The sequence below is a fragment of the Boleophthalmus pectinirostris genome, unplaced genomic scaffold (assembly GCF_026225935.1).
Source record: "Boleophthalmus pectinirostris isolate CB_2022bp ecotype Guang Dong unplaced genomic scaffold, ASM2622593v1 HiC_scaffold_12, whole genome shotgun sequence".
NCBI lineage: Eukaryota > Metazoa > Chordata > Actinopteri > Gobiiformes > Gobiidae > Boleophthalmus > Boleophthalmus pectinirostris.
Window position 1 is genome coordinate 40,534,451 of NW_026571018.1, and position 15,000 is coordinate 40,549,450.

The following is a 15,000-nucleotide window of genomic DNA, read 5'->3' on the forward strand; positions in this document are numbered from 1 at the left end:
CCTCTACTCCTCTACTCTCCTCTACTCGTCTCTACTCCTCTCTCCTACTCCTCTATCCTCTACTTCCTCTACTCCTCTACTCCTCTACTCTCTACCTCTACTCTCTACTCCTCCTCTACTCCTCTACTCCTCTACTCCTCTACTCTCCTCTCCTCTACTCGTCTCTACTCCTCTCTACTCCTCCTCTCTCTCCTCTACTACTCTCCTCCTCTCCTCTACTCCTCCTCTACTCCTCCTACTCCTCTCCTCTACTCTCTCTCTCTCTCTTCTCCCTCTCTCTCCTTCTTCTACTCTCTCCTCTACCCTCTACTCGTCTCTCCTCTCCTCTACTCTCCTCTCCTCTCTACTCCTCCTCTACTCCTCCTCCTCTCCTCTACTCTCTACTCCTCTCCTCTACTCCTCTCTACTCTCTACTCCTCCTCTACTCTCTACTCCTCTACTCCTCTACTCCTCTACTCCTCCTCTACTCCTCTCTACTCCTCTTCTACTCTCCTCTACTCCTCCTCCTCTACTCCTCTACTCCTCCTCTCTACTCCTCCTCTACTCCTCTCTACTCCTCTACTCCTCCTCCTCTACTCCTCCTCCTCTACTCCTCCTCTACTCCTCTACTCCTCCTCTACTCCTCCTACTCCTCCTCCTCTCTACTCCTCCTCTACTCCTCTACTCCTACTCCTCCTCCTCTCTCTCTACTCCTCCTCTACTCCTCCTCCTACTCCTCTACTCTACTCTCCTCTCTCCTCTCTCCTCGTACTCCTCTACTCCTCTACTCTCCTCTCTCACTCCTCTCTCTCACTCTCTACTCTCTCTACTCCTCTACTCCTCCTCCTCCTCCTCCTCTCCTCTACTCCTCTCTCCTCTCTCTACTCCTCTCTACTCCTCCTCCTCCTCTCCTCTCCTCTACTCCTCTCTCTCCTCCTCTCTCTCTCTCTCTCCTACTCCTCTACTCCTCTCCCTTCTCTCCTCTCACTCTCCTCTACTCTCTACTCTCTCTCTCCTCTACTCCTCCTCTACTCCTCCTCTACTCCTCTCTCTCCTCTACTCCTCCTCTCTACTCCTCTCTACTCCTCTACTCCTCTACTCCTCTACTCCTCCTCCTCCTCTCTCCTCTACTCTTCTTCTCTTCCACTCTCTCCTCTTCCTCTCTTCTCTCTCTCCTCTCTCTCTTCTTCTCTTCTTCTCATTCTTCTCACTCTTCTCTCTTCTCATCTTCTCATTCTTCTCATTCTTCTCTCATTCTTCTCTTCTTCTCACTCTCTCTCACTCTTCTCTTCTCTCACTCTTCTTCTCACTCTTCTCCTTCTCGTGTCTGTTCACAGTAAAGACTTGAGTTTGAGGCACATTGATAAGATTGAGATTCTGGAGGCGATTCTGCGAGCGCTCGTCAAAGGAACAGTGAGTCACACTTTACAACTATTACACTTATATTACTCTAATATTACTACTCTATTACTCTGCTCTATTACACTAATATTACTGCACTATTACTACTCTATTACACTACTTTTACACTACTCTTATTAAACTTGTGTGGTTTTTATCCTGGACAAACTCTTTGATGTTTTGATGGTTTCAGTTCAAACTGTTCGACTGAATCTCAGAGTTTAAAGTTCACAGTTTGTGATTCACCCACGATTGTCGATCAGGAGCTCGTCGGGACGAATTCATCAGTTCTCGTTTCCCCATGTTTACGACACGAAGCACAAGAAATGAATAAACCTGCCGGAGTTAAACCTGCCGGGTTTAAACCTGCCGGGGTTAAACCTGCCGGTGTTAAACTGCTGCCGGGGTTAAACCTGCCGGGGTTAAACTGCCGGTTAACCTGCCGGGGTTAAACCTGGAGTTAAACTGGGAGTTAAACCTGCGGGGTTAAACCTGCCGGGTTTAAACCTGCCGGGGTTAAACCTGTCGGAGTTAAACCTGCCGGGTTTAAACCTGCCGGGGTTAAACCTGTCGGAGTTAAACCTGTCGGGGTTAAACCTGTCGGAGTTAAACCTGTCGGAGTTAAACCTGTCGGAGTTAAACCTGTCGGAGTTAAACCTGCCGGGGTTAAACCTGTCGGAGTTAAACCTGTCGGAGTTAAACCTGCCGGGTTTAAACCTGCCGGGGTTAAACCTGTCGGAGTTAAACCTGCCGGGTTTAAACCTGTCGGAGTTAAACCTGTCGGAGTTAAACCTGTCGGAGTTAAACCTGCCGGGGTTAAACCTGTCGGAGTTAAACCTGTCGGAGTTAAACCTGTCGGAGTTAAACCTGCGGGGTTAAACCTGTCGGAGTTAAACCTGTCGGAGTTAAACCTGCGGGGTTAAACCTGTCGGAGTTAAACCTGCCGGGGTTAAACCTGCCGGAGTTGAACCTGTCGGAGTTGAACCTGTCGGAGTTGAACCTGTCGGAGTTGAACCTGTCGGAGTTGAACCTGTCGGAGTTGAACCTGTCGGAAGTTGAACCTGTTTGAACCTGTCGGAGTTAAACCTGTCGGGGTTAAACCTGTCGGTGTTTGTGTGAACGGTTCTTTTCTGAGTTGTTTTTGTGTTTTGTGTTTCAGTTGAAAAAGGCTCAGACTAAACAGGTGGTGCTGATCAGCAACAGCTTCTACCTGGTGAGTCCTGAACTCATCACCTCATGACATCATCAGGGTTCCCACGCCGGTCATGTTCATTTTCCAGGCCTGGAAAAGTCGTGTAGTTTCAGTGTTTCTGTTTCCCTTGGCTCCAGTGTCCTGTTCACTTCTCATGAGTCGGTTCTGTTTATTTGTGAACGTCTTTTGTTTAAAAGAGACGAAAATAAAAACACTGACAGGAATTAAAATGTTCAAAAACTACAATCCCAGAGTGGAAAGAGTTAACACTTTATTAACACTGTACCCTCTCTGTGCCCTCTCTGTGCCCTCTCTGTGCCCTCTCTGTACCCTCTCTGTACCCTCTGTGTACCCTCTGTACCCTCTCTGTACCCTCTCTGTGCCCTCTCTGTGCCCTCTCTGTGCCCTCTGTACCCTCTCTGTGCCCTCTCTGTGCCCTCTCTGTGCCCTCTCTGTGCCCTCTCTGTGCCCTCTCTGTGCCCTCTCTCTGTACCCTCTGTACCCTCTCTGTGCCCTCTCTGTACCCTCTCTGTGCCCTCTCTGTGCCCTCTCTGTACCTCTCTGTGCCCTCTGTACCTCTCTGTACCCTCTCTGTACTCTCTCTGTACCCTCTCTGTACCCTCTCTGTGCCCTCTCTGTACCCTCTCTGTGCCCTCTCTGTGCCCTCTCTGTACTCTCTCTGTACCCTCTCTGTGCCCTCTCTGTGCCCTGTCTGTGCCCTCTCTGTGCCCTCTCTGTGCCCTCTCTGTACTCTCTCTGTACCCTCTCTGTGCCCCCTCTGTACCCTCTCTGTGCCCTCTCTGTACCCTCTCTGTGCCCTCTCTGTACCTCTCTGTGCCCTCTCTGTACCCTCTGTACCCTCTCTGTACCCTCTCTGTGCCCTCTCTGTACCCTCTCTGTACCCTCTCTGTACCCTCTCTGTGCCTCTCTGTACCTCTGTACCCTCTCTGTACCCTCTCTGTACCCTCTCTGTGCCCTCTCTGTACCCTCTCTGTGCCCTCTCTGTACCCTCTCTGTGCCCTCTCTGTACCCTCTCTGTGCTCTCTGTGCCCTCTCTGTGCCCTCTCTGTACCCTCTCTGTGCCTCTCTGTGCCCTCTCTGTACCCTCTCTGTGCCCTCTCTGTACCCTCTGTACCCTCTGTACCTCTCTGTACCCTCTCTGTGCCCTCTCTGTACCCTCTCTGTGCCCTCTCTGTGCCCTCTCTGTGCCCTCTGTACCCTCTCTGTACCCTCTCTGTACCCTCTCTGTGCCTCTCTGTGCCCTCTCTGTGTACCCTCTCTGTGCCCTCTCTGTACCCTCTCTGTGCCCTCTCTGTGCCCTCTCTGTACCCTCTCTGTACCTCTGTCCCTCTCTGTACCTCTCTGTACCCTCTCTGTGCCCTCTCTGTGCCCTCTCTGTACCCTCTCTGTACCCTCTCTGTGCCCTCTCTGTACCCTCTCTGTACCCTCTCTGTACCCTCTCTGTGCCCTCTCTGTGCCCTGTCTGTGCCCTGTCTGTGCCCTCTCTGTGCCCTCTCTGTACCCTCTGTACCTCTCTGTGCCCTCTCTGTGCCCTCTCTGTACCCTCTCTGTACCCTCTCTGTGCCCTCTCTGTACCCTCTCTGTGCCCTCTCTGTACCCTCTCTGTGCCCTCTCTGTGCCCTCTCTGTACCCTCTCTGTGCCCTCTCTGTGCCCTCTCTGTCTGTGTGCCCTCTGTCTGTGCCCTCTCTGTGTGCCCTCCCTCTCTGTACCTCTCTGTACCCTCTCTGTACCCTCTGTACCCTCTCTGTACCTCTCTGTACCCTCTCTGTGCCCTCTCTGTGCCCTCTCTGTACCCTCTCTGTGCCCTCTCTGTACCCTCTCTCCCTCTCTGTACCCTCTCTGTGCCCTCTCTGTGCCCTCTCTGCCCTCTCTGTACCCTCTCTGTACCCTCTGTACCCTCTCTGTACCCTCTCTGTACCCTCTCTGTGCCCTCTCTGTGCCCTCTCTGTACCCTCTCTGTGCCCTCTCTGTGCCCTCTCTGTACCCTCTGTGCCGCAGCACTCTCCGGAGGTTCTGGAAAACGCTCTTCAGTGGTTGGAGAGAACCGGAGAACCAAGGATCCGGGTGCGAGTCCTGGAGCTCGGGCACCTGGACGTCTGCTTCAAAGCCCTGCACCTGGTGTTTGTGGAGTGTACGTCCTGCCCCAGATGCCCCGCCCCCCCGTGTGTGTGTCAGGTCCCCTCCCCGTGTGTGTGTCAGGTCCCCTCCCCGTGTGTGTGACAGGTCCCCTTCCGTGTGTGTGTCAGGTCCCCTCCCCGTGTGTGTGTCAGGTCCCCTCCCCGTGTGTGTGTCAGGTCCCCTCCCCTTCCCGTGTGTGTGACAGGTCCCCTCCCCGTGTGTGTGTCAGGTCCCCTCCCCTTCCCGTGTGTGTCAGGTCCCCTCCCCGTGTGTGTGTCAGGTCCCCTCCCCTCCCCGTGTGTGTGACAGGTCCCTCCTCGTGTGTGTCAGGACCCTCCTCGTGTGTGTGTCAGGACCCTCCTCGTGTGTGTGACAGGTCCCTCCTCGTGTGTGTCAGGTCCCTCCTCGTGTGTGTGACAGGTCCCTCCTCGTGTGTGTCAGGTCCCTCCTCGTGTGTGTCAGGTCTCCTCCTCGTGTGTGTGACAGGTCCCCTCCCCGTGTGTGTGTGTCAGGTCCCCTCCCCAGTGTGTGTGTCGGGTCCCTCCTCGTGTGTGTGACAGGTCCCCTCCCCGTGTGTGTGTGACAGGTCCCCTCCCCGTGTGTGTGTCGGGTCCCTCCTCGTGTGTGTGACAGGTCCCTCCTCGTGTGTGTCAGGTCCCCTCCCCAGTGTGTGTGTCAGGTCCCCTCCCCGTGTGTGTGTGACAGGTCCCCTCCCCGTGTGTGTGTGACAGGTCCCCTCCCCGTGTGTGTGTCGGGTCCCTCCTCGTGTGTGTCGGGTCCCTCCTCGTGTGTGTCGGGTCCCTCCTCGTGTGTGTTTAATAATATTTTGTGTGTATTTGTGTGTTTCAGTTTCTCAGTACGTTAAAGCTTTGGCCTACAGCTTCGACCGGACCATGTGCGCCCTGACCGCCCGCCCCAACGACATGCTCGTCAAGGTACTGAACATCAGAACATCAGAACAGTCAGAACATCAGAACATTAGAACATTAGAACATCAGAACATCAGAACATCAGAACAGTAGAACATCAGAACATCAGAACATCAGAAATAGAACAATAGAACATAGAACATTAGAACATCAGAACATCAGAACATCAGAACATCAGAACAGTAGAACATGACTTCAAGTTCACAGGAGTCAGTTTTGTGTGCTTCTGGAGCTTTAACCCGTTGACGCCGGATGCAGCGCTGAGTCTCCTGTCGGTGTCTGGATTGTCTGGTGATCAGTGTAACTGGTAAAGGTGGAGCCACATCTGGAAGCACGGGGGGCGTGTCCTCCTCTCGCTTCATTCACTCCCATAGAGACGCAAAACTGCCAGAGCTTCTACTGTCGTGTTAAACCTTCTTTATCGTGGCGTATTATTTCCCCATTGAAAAATAATCCAAATGTCCCGAACATGTTTCCATCAAGACATTGTTCTTTACTGCAGCACATGAACGCAGCTCAAACACCTGATCTGTTCACTGTTCCAGACGCTCCTATAACAACAGGTGACATGTCACTGTGTCGTAACAAATAAACATGGTTAAACACAAATGTATCCGTGTTTTCACTGTCATTGTCACTGTCAGCATTTTTGTGTTTAACCATGTTTATTTGTTACATGACACAGTGACATGTCACCTGTTGTTATAGGAGCGTCTGGAACAGTGAACAGATCAGGTGTTTGAGCTGCGTTCATGCGCTGCAGTAAAGAACAACGTTTGTTACTTCAAACCAGGTCTTGATGGAAACATGTTCGGGACATTTGGATTATTTTTCAATGGGGAAATAATACGCCACGATAAAGAAGGTTTAACACGACAGTAGAAGCTCTGGCAGTTTTGCGTCTCTATGGGAGTGAATGAAGCGAGAGGAGGACACGCCCCCCCAGGCTTCCAGATGTGGCTCCACCTTTACCAGTTACACTGATCACCAGACAATCCAGACACCGACAGGAGACTCAGCGCTGCATCCGGCGTCAACGGGTTAACTGTGTTTTGTCTAGTCTAACCTGTTCTTCTGTGTGTAATCATCAGTGTGTGACAGCAGACAGGAGCAGACAGGAGCAGACAGGAGCAGACAGGAGCAGACAGGAGCAGACAGGAGCAGACAGGAGCAGACAGGGGCAGACAGGGGCAGAGACAGGGGCAGACAGGGTGTGTCAGGACAGAGAACAGGAGTGTCCACGTGACTCTGAGTCCTGAGTTTTTACTATTTACATCTTTCTGTAGAGTCACAGTAGAACAAACAAGATCAAATACATAATGACCTGATGCCTGACCTGGAGTTTAAACCTGACCTGGAGTTTAAACCTGACCTGGAATTTAAACCTGACCTGGAGTTTAAACCTGACCTGGAGTTTAAACCTGACCTGGAGTTTAGACCTGACCTGGAGTTTAGACCTGACCTGGAGTTTAGATCTGACCTGTAGTTTAAACCTGACCTGGAGTTTAGATCTGACCTGGAGTTTAGATCTGACCTGGAGTTTAGACCTGACTGAGTTTACCTGACCTGAGTTTTAGACCTGACCTGGAGTTTAGATCTGACTTGTAGTTTAGATCTGACCTGGAGTTTAGACCTGACCTGTAGTTTAAATCTGACCTGGAGTTTAGACCTGACCTGGAGTTTAGACCTGACCTGGAGTTTAAACCTGACCTGGAGTTTAGACCTGACCTGGAGTTTAGACCTGACCTGGAGTTTAGATCTGACCTGGAGTTTAGATCTGACCTGGAGTTTAGACCTGACCTGGAGTTTAGACCTGACCTGGAGTTTAGATCTGACCTGGAGTTTAGATCTGACCTGGAGTTTAGATCTGACCTGGAGTTTAGACCTGACCTGGAGTTTAGACCTGACTTGGAGTTTAGATCTGACTTGGAGTTTAGATCTGACTTGTAGTTTAGATTTGACTTGTAGTTTAGATCTGACCTGTAGTTTAGATCTGACTTGTAGTTTAGATCTGACCTTGAGTTTAGACCTGACTTGTAGTTTAGACCTGACTTGTAGTTTAGACCTGACCTGGAGTTTAGATCTGACCTGGAGTTTAGATCTGTCCATGTTCTGAAATGTGATTCTTGTTTTATTTTTCAGTTTTTGTCGATTCTTTTGGACGAGTTTAAAACATGAATCTTTGAACAGAATCGTATCATTAAAACAAACGAAGTCTGGAAATAAAAGTTCTTTCTCTTTTTTTTCAGAGAAGTGAAGAAATGAAGCGAAAAGGGAACGAGCATTTTCAGAGGAGACTCTACGACGAAGCCGTCAAGTTCTACACCAAGGCCATCAAACTACAGTGAGTCTGACGGGTGAAAGACGAGGTGAGAAAGACGAGTGAAAAAAACGAGGTGAGAAAGACGAGGTGAGAAAGACGAGGTGAAAGACGGGGTAAGAAGGATGGGGTATGAACAGTGGGGTACGGAAGAGGAGGTGAGAAAGAGGTTCCTCCTCTGCTCCTGTAGAAGGTTCTTGTGTAACAGTGTGACTCTTCTTCTCCACAGCCCTGATAACCACATCATCTATGGAAACCGAGCTCTCTGCTACATCAGGTCCAACAACTTCCTGTGAGTATCACACTCGTCACACTGGTGTTTCTGTGGCGACGTCACACTCGTCACACTGGTGTTTCTGTGGCGACGTCGTCACACTGGTGTTTCTGTGGCGACGTCACACTCGTCACACTGGTGTTTCTGTGGCGACGTCACACTCGTCACACTGGTGTTTCTGTGGCGACGTCACACTCGTCACACTGGTGTTTCTGTGGCGACGTCACACTCGTCACACTGGTGTTTCTGTGGCGACGTCACACTCGTCACACTGGTGTTTCTGTGGCGACGTCACACTTGGGACACTCGTTTTCGTTCCGGCCTCGTTCGAGTTTGATGTGAGTTTGTGTGTTTCAGAAAAGCGTTGGGCGACGGGAAACGGGCGACTCTGATCAAACCGCTCTGGGCCAAGGTGAGTCCAGCCTCATTTACACCACTCACACAACTACAACTAGCATTCTAACACACACCTCCTCTTCACGAGACAACACTTGTTACTTTGCAGCTGTGTGTGTGTCCGTGTGTGTAACGGACCGTGTGTGTAACGGACCGTGTGTGTAACGGTCCGTGTGTGTAACGGTCCGTATGTGTGTAACGGTCCGTGTGTGTAACTGTCCGTATGTGTGTAATGGTCCGTGTGTGTGTGTTGTGCCCCCTGCAGGGTCAGTACCGGTACTGTGAGGCCCTGTTCGGTCTGGGCGAGGTGCGACGGGCGCTGGAGGCCAACAGGTCGGCTCAGACTCTGTGTAGAAACGACCCTGAGGGCATCAGGGACCTGGAGTCACAGCAGCAGAGGTTCAGCGCACACGTGTCCCACAGCGCCGCCAGCGGTGAGTCTGAAGAACCCAAACCCCAACCTGAACCTGAACCCAAACCCCAACCTGAACCTGAACCAAAACCCCAACCTGAACCTGAACCATAACCCGGCGAGTCCACACTGGACACTTTTACTCGAGAGCTGTAAAACTGAAGAAAATGAATTCCGCTTTAAAAAGTTCATGTAAACAGTTAAACTTCATTCCAGAGTAGGTAGGTGGTTTATTCCGATTTTGAAGCCAAATAAATTTTTTCCTGGATCATGTAAACGTTTAAGTTAAGTCCAGTTCCGTGTTTTCCTGGTAGAGAGTTTGACTTTACTGTTTTTATTACATAAACACGTCAGTCGTTTGACGGCAGCTTTAACGTGTTTAGATATATTCTCCGGTAATGACGCTGTGTAAAGTTTCTTGTTCTGTCGTTTGTGGTTCTCGGGTCTTTCTCTTTCTTCTTCTTCTTCTGGGTAATAACGTCTCCCGTCAGTGGATTGGTTTGGTTGATGCGGCGCGTCCGACGCCAAAAGTTCAGCTTTTTGAACTTGTGTCACTGACTCGTGAACTCTCAGGACGCGCCGCATCAACACCAGATTCTCACCCTGGACTCGCCTGGACTCTGTTGGTCTGAACACAGCTTCACTCTCACGTCTGTTTTGTTTTTCCAGTTCATCTAAAGACGAATATTTCCCTGAAGTGAGTAACTTTAAATCTCCCATAATCCTCTGTTCTGATGTTCCTCGTCACACACAGACCTGGAGTCATGAAAGAAACAAACACAACTCCAGCTCTGAGTGTGTGAACATCAGAACTTTAGAACATCAGAACATCAGAACTTTAGAACATTAGAACCTGACTTTAAACATGCTCGTGTCTCTCAGTGTCAGCGCCGCTCCTGCTGCTCCTCCTTCTCCTCCTTCTCCAGCGCCTCACAGCGGGAAAACAAAGAAAGCAACGGCGCCCCCTGGTGCCAAATCTGAGAAGAAAAACACTCAGGCCCCCGGTGGAGCAGAGAAGACAACTGCCCCCTCCAACGGGACAAAGAAGAAGACAGCGGCGCCCCCTGGTGCTAAAGCTGAGAAGAGAAGCGCTCAGGCCTCCAGCGGCGCAGACGGTAAAACAGTGACGCCCCCTGCTGGCACAGAGAAGAAGCCCTCTGCAGCGCCCCCTGGTGCCAATGGGAAAACTGCAGCGCCCCCTGGTGCCAACGGGAAAACTGCAGCGCCCCCTGGTGCCAACGGGAAAACTGCAGCGCCCCCTGGTGCCAACGGGAAAACTGCAGCGCCCCCTGCTGGCACAGAGAAGACCGTCCCTGTGAAGAAGGTGAGAGCATACGGCAGGGGCACATGGGCAGGGGCACATGGGCAGGGGCACACTGGGCAGGGGCAGGGGCACATGGGCAGGGGCACATGGGCAGGGGCACACTGGGCAGGGGCACACTGGGCAGGGGCAGGGGCACATGGGCAGGGGCACATGGGCAGGGGCACATGGGCAGGGGCACACTGGGCAGGGGCACACTGGGCAGGGGCAGGGGCACACGGGCAGGGGCACACGGGCAGGTGCACACTGGGCAGGGGCACACGGGCAGGTGCACACTGGGCAGGGGCACACGGGCAGGGGCACACGGGCAGGGGCACACAGGCAGGTGCAGGGTAGTAGGTTGTGTGAACGGGGCCTGTTCTACGACATCTGCACATTTGACCAAAACAAGAGAATCACCTGTGTGAAGTCGCCACCGTCAAACGCACAACTACAAAAAAACACAACTACAAAAACTCCGTCAATCGTTTGTTCTGCAGAAAGTTTATTTTGTGTTGCTTTAGTTTTGGAGATATTAAAGATTCTTTTATGGGTCAGCAGCTCCAGGAAGTTTTAAAATGAAATAAAAGGACAGATTGGAGTTGGTCGTTGCTGCTTCGTTTGGTTTGTGACATTTTGGTTCTTAACTTTTTTATTTTGGGCTGATGACGTCGTCCAGACCCTAAAATGTGACACAGCCTCAAAACAGCAGAAAATTAAACCAAATGTTTGTGTTTCGTTTGTTTTGGGCTGTGACTGTTTTATATGTTATTTGTTATTTTTTTATAACTTATGAGCAGGTTTATGGAACTATGAAGAAAACTAAATATATTCATAGATTTTCTGTTAAAGTCTTTAAAGTGTCCGTCTTTGCTTTGTCAAAAATGTTTAGTATTTGTTTCATTTTCTCTTGTCATGTTCCCCGTTTTGCCTCGGTGAGTTTCAGGTGACAGTTCTACATTCTACACTCGGTCAGATTTGTACAGGGGGTAAAAGGGGTTGGGTTGTTCTAAAACACTGAGCTCTTGTGTTTCATAAATTATAAAAATGACCAGGTTGGAAGATTTAATGTCAAACTATGATGTGATTCTAACACAAACGGTGTTTTGCAGGAGGCCGAGGAAAAGGTGGAGAAAAAGGCTCAGCCAGGTGAGTGAGAGGAACCAGAAAAAAGACGGAATCCACGACGAGGGGGGGAACGACGCTTCACGATTCTAAAATGAAGCGACTAAAACCACTCGGAACACGATTCAAGACACAGAAAGTGTTTGTTTGACCTCGGCCAGGTCTGCACGTGGAAACCACACGAGCGCCGCACGTGAGCACTAGACATGCGCGGATTGCGGTTACAGCCACGGTGTCGCGGGTCGGGCGGATGACGTGACGAAAAATAATTTTGTTTAAATTTGGGCGGGTGGCGGTTTAACTACTCAAATTAAAATATATATATTACAGCCTATATTGTTAAGTGTTATGAGATATGCGTCTTTACTCCTGTGTGCAGTGTTTATAGCGGCGTGAGCGTGACTGAGTGACTGCGTGCACGCCCCCGAGGCGCCGCCCCCGAGGCGCCGCCCCGAGGCGCCGCCCCCGAGGCGCCGCCCCCGAGGCCCCCCGCGCCGCCCCCGAGGCGCCCCCGAGCGCCGCCCCCGAGGCGCCGCCCCCGAGGCGCCGCCCCCGAGGCGCCGCCCCCGAGGCACGCGCTTCTTGAATGGGCCCGTGGAGTGTACAGGGGTCTACAGGTGTCTGTGTTTTACTGTTTGTGAGGTGAACGGTCAGAAGGCGACCGGAGCGAGTCAGGAAGCAGCTGTCCTGTTATTTGGTGAATCACTGCAAATAAAACCACGATTCTTGAGCAATGACCTGGCGCGTTTATTGATCCCACACACTCACGGTGAGGCTCCGAACAGGGAGTTAAACCCTGAGCAACGAGCGGCGTTTTGTGACAGACAATTAAAAATGTGAACATGCATTGAATTTTGGAATGAATGAGCTGTAGAGTTTGCATTTTTATCGAGGCTCTTTAGTTTGTTTGCTGTATGATTGTTCTAAAATCTAAAATCAATGGGCGGACGGCGGCGAGTGTGGGTTTGACAATTGGTCAAAACTTTGGGTGCAAATGGACAGCGGGCAGATGAGTTTTGTGTCGCGGTTGCGAAAAAATAGCCCCTCCGCGCATCTCTAGTGAGCACTAATGTGAACACTGAAGTGACTCACGTGTGCACGGACTAAAAACACCTCCTGAATTGTATAAAATCATTAAAGTAGAAGATCGGGATGAAACTGACTTCCCCAGTTATTACATGATTTTTAAACAATTTTGCGTAAGTGGATGAATCGTGATGAATCGTGGTGAATCGTGAATCGAATCGTGAAGTTTCTGAATCGTTTCTTTCTTCTCTGTGTTAATAAATGTAATAAATGTTTCTTTGTTTCCTTCAGCCAACGACAGGAGCAACGTGACCAGACGGACCTCCACCCCCGACCCCAAACCTGCCAAAAGGTCACATCACACTGACCCTTACACACTGACCCTTACACACTGACCCTCATCACGCACTGACCCTCATCACACTGACCCTCATCACACTGACCCTGACACACTGACCCTCATCACACTGACCCACACACACTGACCCTCATCACACACTGACCCACACACACTGACCCTCATCACACTGACCTCCACCCCCGACCCCAAACCTGCCAAAAGGTCACATCACACTGACCCTTACACACTGACCCTCATCACACACTGACCCACATCACACACTGACCCCCATCATGACCCCATCACACTGACCCACATCACACTGACCCACACTGCAAAAGGTCACATCACACTGACCCTTACACACTGACCCTCATCACACACTGACCCACACACACTGACCCTCATCACACTGACCTCCACCCCCGACCCCAAACCTGCCAAAAGGTCACATCACACTGACCCTTACACACTGACCCTCATCACACACTGACCCACACACACTGACCCTCATCACACTGACCTCCACCCCCGACCCCAAACCTGCCAAAAGGTCACATCACACTGACCCTTACACACTGACCCTCATCACACACTGACCCACATCACACACTGACCCCCATCACACTGACCCACATCACACTGACCCACATCACACTGACCCACATCACACTGACCCACACACACTGACCCTCACACACTGACCCACACACTGACCCTCACACCTGACCTCCACCCCCGACCCCAAACCTGCCAAAAGGTCACATCACACTGACCCTTACACACTGACCCTCATCACGCACTGACCCTCATCACACTGACCCTCATCACACTGACCCTCATCACACTGACCCTGACACACTGACCCTCATCACACACTGACCCACATCACACACTGACCCACATCACACACACTGACCCACACACACACTGACCCACACACACTGACCCACATCACATACACTGACCCACATCACACTGACCCACATCACACTGACCCTGACACACTGCAGGGAAATAAACATGTGTTATATTTACAGTGGGAAACTGTCGACCCAGAACCGACCTGAGACCAGCAGAGGGCAGCACAACAACGCACACAACAACGCACACAACGGACCAAAGACACAACAACGCACACAACGGACCAACAGGTACACAACGCACACAACGGACCAAAGGTACACAACAAATTAAAGATACACAATGAGAATATCACACACACTCAGAGATGGACAAATGAGGTGTGAAAGTCTCATAGGACCTGAAGGAGCGAGTACAAGTACGAGTACGAGCACGAGTACGAGCACGAGGACAACAGACGTTACTCTTGACAGCTCGTAAGAGCCGCACACGAACAGAAAAACAAGTGGTCATGTGACGCTGCTTCCGTCTCCATAGAAACCGAGCGTGGACGTGTTGAAGGAGTTGTCCTCTGCGGTCGCCGAGGGACACGCCGCCCTGGACGACCTGCGCTGTCGGAACGCCGAGCAGGCCTTCAGCCGCGCCCTGACCCTGGCACGAGCGGGCGCCTCCACACAGGTAGGACCACTGTCCATCTGTCCATCTGTCCTCCCTCTGTCCATCTGTCCTCCTGTCCTCCCTCTGTCCATCTGTCCTCCCGTCCTCCCTCTGTCCCTCAGGTGTCTCAGGTTTGTTCCTCTGTCCTCAGGTGTCTTACTCTGTCCCTCTGTCATGGGTCCCTCAGGTGTCTCAGGTGTCTCAGGTGTCTTGCTCTGTCCCTCAGGTGTCTCAGGTGTGTCCCTCTGTCCTCAGGTGTCCTCTCTGGACGTGTTGCTGTTGAAATACGGAAGAGTCACTGCTCTGACTCAGATCGGACGCTCCGAGGTGAGTCTGTGTTTCTGCACTGAAGAACCTACGATTACATTTATGATACGAGGTGCAGATATGAGAAGGTCCAGGATCATGTAGAGAAGGTCCAGGATCATGTAGAGAAGGTCCAGGATCATGTAGAGAAGGTCCAGATGAAGCCGTTGAAACTTAATGGAGGACTTGTGTTGGACTCAGGAGCTCTCTGAGGCCGAGCAGCTGCTCCGTCAGATCCAGGCGTCAGAGGAGAGAACCTTCCAGTGTCTGGTGTGTTTGGCCTACGGACGAATCTACGTCAAAGAGAACAGGTGAGTGAGAACGACGACGCTGTGTAAC

The 15,000-nt window shown here is 51.4% G+C and overlaps 1 protein-coding gene across 6 annotated transcripts in view; it reads left to right on the forward strand.

Moving 5' to 3' along the window:
• Nucleotides 1-15,000, forward strand: part of ttc3 (tetratricopeptide repeat domain 3) — a 53,130-nt gene that overhangs the window by 12,431 nt on the left and 25,699 nt on the right. For 3 of the 6 annotated variants that reach the window (XR_008631594.1, XM_055148956.1, XM_055148955.1), the window contains exons 4-20: nucleotides 1,317-1,392; nucleotides 2,540-2,593; nucleotides 4,593-4,725; nucleotides 5,562-5,647; nucleotides 7,891-7,985; nucleotides 8,191-8,253; nucleotides 8,593-8,647; nucleotides 8,897-9,065; nucleotides 9,713-9,740; nucleotides 9,926-10,367; nucleotides 11,456-11,492; nucleotides 12,786-12,846; nucleotides 13,875-13,948; nucleotides 13,993-14,015; nucleotides 14,236-14,376; nucleotides 14,611-14,682; nucleotides 14,863-14,972. Coding sequence is in view for 5 of the 6 variants with exons in the window: in XM_055148956.1 (XP_055004931.1) it covers nucleotides 1,317-1,392; nucleotides 2,540-2,593; nucleotides 4,593-4,725; nucleotides 5,562-5,647; nucleotides 7,891-7,985; nucleotides 8,191-8,253; nucleotides 8,593-8,647; nucleotides 8,897-9,065; nucleotides 9,713-9,740; nucleotides 9,926-10,367; nucleotides 11,456-11,492; nucleotides 12,786-12,846; nucleotides 13,875-13,948; nucleotides 13,993-14,015; nucleotides 14,236-14,376; nucleotides 14,611-14,682; nucleotides 14,863-14,972 (1,719 nt within the window). In the remaining variant the exon portion in view is untranslated. Of the gene's footprint in view, nucleotides 1-1,316; nucleotides 1,393-2,539; nucleotides 2,594-4,592; nucleotides 4,726-5,561; nucleotides 5,648-7,890; nucleotides 7,986-8,190; nucleotides 8,254-8,592; nucleotides 8,648-8,896; nucleotides 9,066-9,712; nucleotides 9,741-9,925; nucleotides 10,368-11,455; nucleotides 11,493-12,785; nucleotides 12,847-13,874; nucleotides 13,958-13,992; nucleotides 14,016-14,233; nucleotides 14,377-14,610; nucleotides 14,683-14,862; nucleotides 14,973-15,000 lie in introns of all 6 variants that reach the window. The other 3 variants (XM_055148958.1, XM_055148959.1, XM_055148957.1) reach the window with 3 other exon arrangements.